Raw genomic sequence first — 7,405 nt, forward strand, 5'->3', positions numbered from 1 at the left:
TGGCGGCGCTGTGCCAACCAGGCCTCGGCTCACTGCGGTGAAGTGAAGCGCCGGGCTGACGGGCCTGAACACTGAGACAGCACAAGTCCTCCACTCGACTGATTTTAACTTCCTGGTCGATTTAAGTTTATCTTGATCACCTCTACATCCAGTGTAGTAGCACTTTGTCTTCTTTCTCGTGATTCTGTCCTCCCCTTCTTTTCTCTCTGTCTAGTTTTTGGCAGCTAGTCCTCCTCCCCTCCCCTCCCTTCTCTTTTCATGAGTTAGCACAACAGAATGACACAAAGATGCAGAAACAGCCCCAGATAATGAGGAGCAGAGAACTGAAGAATAACATACAAACGAATAAATGTTAAGTTCTTCAAACTTTTATTTAAATGTTTGCATGGTTAGAGGAGCAGCTCCTTTAGGATCATTGTAAGTGTGAAGGCTTCACTTGATTTTGATTCTCTTAAAGAAGAAGTACTTAAGAGACATCACTGGTTAATATCTTTATAAACACTGTTAGTCGTGCCTCCTGTAGAGATGATTTCATGCAAAGAAATTATAAAGAAAAAGTCAGCTCTAAATCAAATCCATGTTGGCTGAAAGCCAAATGTCACAGTCATTTTGATTAAGAGCCAGCTGCACAATGTTGACATGTACAAGAAAATGACGTGAAAATCACCCATTTGTGATGTTAAAAAATTATACATTAAATAAAATTGCTACTTAAATAAAATGTATTAAAAAAAATGTCCTTCCGAGCATAACAACATACATAGAGTTGTGTAGACGGTGAGAGGAGAATCAGACGAACTGGCGTCTCCACGGAAGAAACGTGTAACATAAAAACACGACTTATATATCGATATAAACAATATTGTCTTCCCTATTTTGTCCAGCCCTATAGGGTCAACTGTGAAGAAGTTGTCTCCTTCAGGCCCTGAGTCATCATGAAGGGTGTAAACTCACTTTGTACGGTTCAAAATGTAACCCAGCCACAGATTCTTCACAGAGCTTAATAAAATCTAAACCTAGAAGTTGAAGAAGTCGAAGCTTAAACTTGTATCCTCCATTGTTTTTATTATGCAGAAAAAAAAGTCTTAAAATGAATAATCAGTTCTTATATGTGAAGAAATGTCACTGACATCAGATTGTTCACAAACATCCTATCCCTATCCTTCAATCACTAGATCAGAATGTACAGCAGCAATATTTTGATATGGCAGCTCTTACATTCATACCGTCACGTTTGTCTCTGGTGTCAGAATATTCTGTAACACCCCCTCAGAGTATGATAATGATGAGAGGCCTTAAAAAGCAGCAGTAAATACATCGGTATATATCGCTGCCTCCACAGTCATGTAATGTATATCTGTTGGCAGCTGCCCTGGACTCTGACCTTTGGACATTGTTTCCAGTGGAATCACATGATGAAAGAAATGAGCGGCCGTCCTCACAAACTTATTCCTGTTCAGCCTGGAGGTATACATAAAGTTATTTAATGTACCCTGGGGGGGGGGGGGGGGGGGGGGCTCTGCTCATGTGTTAGCGTGTTAAAGTGTGGCAAAGGCTGACTGAGGCTGTGACAGACCACAACAAACAGCCACACTGTGTGCACACTGATCAGAAGCTGGACGTGAGCCAGCGAGCGCTGTTTTTAACCTTTTCTCATCTGATACGATGAATGTGACGCAGTTTGCCGGATTCCAAATCTTATTGTATAACTGATCTGATTTCAGATCAAGTTATGGCTTCATAACTTGAGCTGATTAAACTTTCTATTTTGAGTTGATAACTTTCACGCATTTGTGTTCCTTGGAGATTGGTGACTGCATTTAACCTTATAGGCAGCGTTGTGTCTGTCTGAAAATGTTTTAACAAATTGTATTTTTTTCCCCTTTTGCTTTCGTTTCCAAACATTACGGCAACACTGGAGATGTTTAACTTGTCGATGTCGATGTCAGGAATTAAACCCACAGTATGTAAAATCCGCCGCCAGGGGGCTCTCAACCAAACAATAACAAAAGATGATACCGGGGCTGGCGGGGAATCATGTGAGTGATTCTCTCTGCTACTCCCCCCCTCCCCAAATCAGCACTAATTTCACATTTTTCATTTGAAATCACTAAATAAATAAAAACTTTTGTACATCCTTTTCATAAGACCGGCGCGTAGAAGCGCAATGTGTCTGTCACAAACGTCATCATCAGGCTAACGAAATGTTGCCAATAAATGTTTGTTTGCAAGTTAGCCAGTTAACCTTTACGTTTGAAAAATGACTGAACTATTTCCTGAAATAGTTATTGTTCAATTTGAATCGAAAATAGTCTAACTGGTCTTTCAGTTGCTTCAAATGTTCTCTGGTTGCATCGAATCAAGATTTTGGAGTCAATATAACCCTAAAATAACATCAAAACTACATTCAAAGTTCATTACTGTGAATTAAAAAAAGAGAAAAGAGAAAAGAAAACTGAAAAGAAAACTTAAATACATGTTGTTTTTCATCACACGTGTAATTTGTATTCAGCTTTCAAAACTGTAAGCTAGCAGGCTATCACAATCGAGAGCTACAGGTATTTCTAACAAACTCCAGGTGTAGTGTGTTTAAGACTTTGGAAAAAAGCAGGTTAACAAAAGCAACAATTATTCTGAGCTGAAATCTCGAAGACGACAAACGCTTGAAAACAACAACTACAACAACAACAACAACAACAACAAAAATCGAATTACAGCTACAGGGTTCCTTATAGTAGAGGGATTTCACTTTTTATTTTGCTTCACAATTAATCTAACTTCAAAGATCGTTAAGGAAAACTATCCTTAGCTGATAGCTGCAGCTCAATTTTAAGATTGCAACAAAAATAAAAATAACATGTTTCAACACAACTCCTTTTACTGTGATAAGAAGTAATATGCACTGTGAAGTGTCCTCATAGAAAAACAAGCAGAGCACCATCTGCGTTTGTCTTGTTTTACGAGGATGACTCGTTGTACGGCGTCCTTGATGTGCCAAAAAAAGTTGTGCATGTTTGTTTGTTTGTATAGAGGACTCGCATAACACATTTTGGTGAGACACATTTGGGTTAACAAGTCTTAAGCTTGAAATAATAAAAAAAAAAAAAACACAAAACAAACATGTATATGAATACCATGACAGTAAGTGGAACATCATACAAAACACAGTCCAGTGATTTCCTCCTCTTTTTCAACACAAGTTGTAACGCCTTAAATAAACACGCCCTGCGTTTGACAGGCAGCCATCATGAATCACACAACTTTATCAGCGCAATGAAGACTTCCAGGCAATATGACAAAGTGCTACTGTGTAAGTACAAACACAAACACACTGATTCAGGAAGACACACACACACACGCAGACGCATTAAAATCTGCAGCTCTAAAAACAGACACACTCCTCGCAGGTCTCCTTCTCTAAGATGTCCGAAAGGGAACAGCAAAGCGTCGACGAGCCACAGGAAATGCTCTCAGACTCATCTCTCTTATTCTCTCTTTCTGTTATCCATGAAGACAGAGACTTGTGTATCTGTTTTTTAACAGTCTTAATATCTGTTTTTTTTTTTTTTACACCATTATATTTAAGATATGATCTGACAGAGAGGGTTAGAAGAAAACTGGAACCAAAGAGAGTCACAATATGTTCGGAGGCCTCGGAAAAACCCTAAACTTCCCTCCAAATATAGTGTGAAAAAAAAGAAAAGGAAATGAGTATTATTTTCAAAAATGTTCAAAGGGTTCCATTTGGGTTTTTTTTTATTTCCATGTCTTTGATCAAACAATGAATCATCCCATTTGAAAGACAGAGGCCATTGAATTGATGATTTTCTCGAACAAGATGTTAATTCTCTCTCATTGACAGGTGGGATTAAGGGGCCACTCATGGCGCAAACAAGAACAAGTCAAGAATTATTTCTATTATGTCTAGCTAATGCCAATGACCTCATCATTTCTGTTGAACAATAAACAGCTCAAAGGCAGGGCGGCACTTGAAAGATTAAAAAAACAAACAAAAACAAAAAAAACACGGGTGGCACGATAATCCCATACCTCAAATATTTACTCAAATCTTTACTCGATTTGGCAGCTGAATTGTCTAACACATATTCATGTTCCAAGGTGTTCTGTTGCAGGTTACCCATAAATGTAAATCAACAATTATCCAGCAGACAAGATTAAGTCGCTGGTGCATGTTTGTTGACTGTAAAGGGATCAAACATATAGGATCAGTGTTTCAGATTTAGAGCTCTAAGGGGTGTTCAGTTTGAATCTGCGTCACAGGAATGCCAGCCTCCTCACAGCTACTTTAAGATACCTGCAGTTCTAGAAACTTCTAGAGCCGGACTGAGAGACTGATAGTCATGACTGATTGTCCTCTTTAGACACCTGATCCCTGAAAGAAGGTAAGAGGTCAGATTTCCCCCTGAAGGATAAACTTTATTCAAAGTATAGGCCCTATTTTATATTATCTAAATCATTTTGGCTAATAAATTCATAAATATAAACATAAGACGTATGCCCTTTACTTTGTCTGCTTTGCATCCTCTCTGTGGCAAGTTTTCAGGAAACTGAAGGTTTAGCCTTGAAACAACATCTTCCAGTCAAAAAAGAGACTTAGGTCAAGTGTTTGTAAGCCACAAATCCAGGTATGGGATACCCATAACGAAGACTTATTCAGTTTCTTTGCAGGACAACTAAGTGAAGACAATGATACAACTTGCATTCAAATATGAGCCTGCTCTTTAATAGGACAAAATAAATCCAGGTTTTTTTAAATTAGTGATTGCTTCTAACATTCCCCACCAACTTCAGATGGCCTGAGTCAAATTCAATGCAACTTGAACGTTGCATTAAATACAAAGAAAACAAAATGCTGATTTAAACTTGTTCACCAGAGACAATCTCCACCAGTCTTTGCAGTTGAGGAGTACAAATCAAATCACCTACTTACCTTGCATAAATCTACAATCACGCAGCGAGCTGTAATGATGCCATTAAAGAAACATGAAACAAAGCTTTCTTTAAACACCGTATGAAGTCATTAGGGGAACCTATCATTTCTCTAAGATACTATCAGAGCAGAAAGCAGGCCAAGTCACACGCAGCTCTGCAGCAACAGTCTGCTCTCTGTGTCACAGAAGCCCACTATTCAAAAGGCAGCTTCTTCATTCAGTGGACAAAAATCTGCGTTATAAAGTCTTACCTACCCGGTAAGAAGAAAACTCAAATCTTACCTCTTTTTCTCCTTTTCGGCAGTCATTTCTTTTCCTTGTTGTAACTCCCCGACAGTCTAGGCCTATATGTTAAGTCCAATTTAAGAGTCAAAGCAAGAAAAAAAAAAAGAAAAGTGTGACAGATCGTAGCATTCAACCTGTGAACTTGCGTTTAGTCCATGAAACCAGGCAGAGTGTGTTGGTGTTGGTCTGAAGAGGAGGAGGAGGAGGAGGAGGGGAGGGGGGGGGGATCTGGGCCGTACAGTCTCAGAACACTGCCGAGGATTGTACAGCCTCTCACCCGCAGAAGAAGCTCCACACAGGCCGGGACAGGCTGAACACCGAGACGCTGTAGCTGTCGTTTTTTGTTTTGTTTCTGCTGACGACAGGTCCGCTTGTTCAAACTTTTCCTTACTTCGTTGGTCTGAAAACTCTCGACGCTGTTCGGTCTCTGACCTGCAGCTCAGCTGGTACAGTAAACGCCGCTGTCCCGCTCGCGGCACGCTGATTGGTTTGCTACGCCAGGAGGAAACGCCCCCCCCCCCTTAAACATCCCCGCCCACCCTGAGAGTACAATCTCCTACCTGATCAACCCTAATAGTGCAACAGGTGTTTGAGATGGTGTGTATGGAGGCCCTATGTTGCCCGTAACCATACTGGTATAAAAATGATTCATATAAGATAGCCTAAATAGAATAAATGTTCATTATCTATCTAAAAAAGATTAGTTTAAAACGTGTCTTATTAGGAATATGGAAAATTAAAATAAAACTTTTGAATCAATGATAAGTCACTGTTAAGTGCTCCACAATGAAGAGAGTGAAAAGATGCCCAGAAATGAAGAATTACCAAGCGTCGAAAATGTTTCTAATGGCAATGTTATGACCTGCAAGGTGTTCACCTCGCAAACAAAAAAAACCCAAACTTAGCTTTTCATTTTATTTGTTGCTACTACTTTGTAACCCATCTGGATGATATATTTTGACACCTTTTAGCCCTTGTTTTTTAATGATACCACACTTAGATCTTAAATTGAAAGAGTCTAAGGGCACACATGCAGGAAATGAAAATAACCAACAACAAGAGTTGATGGTCATTTGCTTCAGAACTCTTGCACTCTTGCCTTGAGGTCTCTAAATGAAACAACAGATTGCACTTTCATTCATTATCTTTGTCTATGCCCTCACAACAAACGCTGTGGCTGTTAGCTTAGCACAAAGCTGAAAACCGGGTAAAGCATGCTAAGGCTAAACTATGGCCCAGAGTTGGCAAAATGTACCCATACTTATCAGGATGTGGACACACTGCAAAAATCAAATTCAAACATTGTCAGCTCCCCTATCACTATTGTTTTCATGAATTGAGGAGTCATTTAATTAAAAATGGCATCCCACAGGGTTTAATTACTACAAATAATATGTCACTATTTTCTTTGCTAGACTTTGACATAATGAGGGTGGGAAGCTGTTAAACAGTGGCAAAGCCATCCTGGTCCATGCAGCAAGCTATCCCAGCATGCTTTGCCAGTGGTTTACTACGGGCACCGAAATATATCCAGCAAAGGACAATAGTCATATGTGGAGCAGGCATGGAAAACTACGACGGAGAATTAGGACCACGTTAAAAATTAAATTAAATTAAAAAAATAAATTTTGAGATTAAAGTCGTAAATTTACAATAATTAAATCGTACATTTACGAGATTAAACTCGTAAATTTACGAGTTTAATCTCATAAATTAACGAGTTCGAGACCAGCCTGCGCGAAAATGATGAAAGTAGAACTCTTAAAGTCTTTAAAGAATAAAATAATAAAGTTGTTATTTTAGTCTATATCAGAAGAGCAGCAGCATCTTGTCCTAAAGGTTTCACTAATAAGGAAATAGGCTACTTCCTTGTTTAGTCGGTAAAAACAGTTCAAGAGAAGTTTTCACTTCAACTTGCATGACCTTGTTAATCTGTAAAATGATGAACAGGACACAAACTGTCTCTGCACATGAGACACTTTAACAAGGCAGACCGATAACAGACACAAATAGTTGTGTTGGGGCTTTACTTATGCAGATATGAAACTACACATGCTTTTGGCACATCATCATCTTCACATTGTCATAAAATATCAACACCCTGAAAAGATACTGCAAGAAACTGTGGCTTTTCCGAAGAAAGAACCACACTGACTTGGAGGAAGTTG

At 39.1% G+C, this 7,405-nt stretch overlaps 1 protein-coding gene across 1 annotated transcript in view; it reads right to left on the minus strand.

Annotated features, from left to right (window-relative positions):
• The window catches only part of epas1b (endothelial PAS domain protein 1b), a 60,479-nt gene extending 54,800 nt beyond the window's left edge, over positions 1-5,679 (minus strand). Inside the window, exon 1 of the mRNA XM_020655661.3 lies at positions 5,235-5,679. Coding sequence (XP_020511317.2) covers positions 5,235-5,260 — 26 coding nt within the window. The 5' untranslated portion in view covers positions 5,261-5,679. The remainder of the gene's footprint in view (positions 1-5,234) is intronic.
• Positions 5,680-7,405: the final 1,726 nt, after the last annotated feature.

The sequence above is a fragment of the Labrus bergylta genome, chromosome 10 (genome assembly GCF_963930695.1).
Source record: "Labrus bergylta chromosome 10, fLabBer1.1, whole genome shotgun sequence".
Lineage (NCBI taxonomy): Eukaryota > Metazoa > Chordata > Actinopteri > Labriformes > Labridae > Labrus > Labrus bergylta.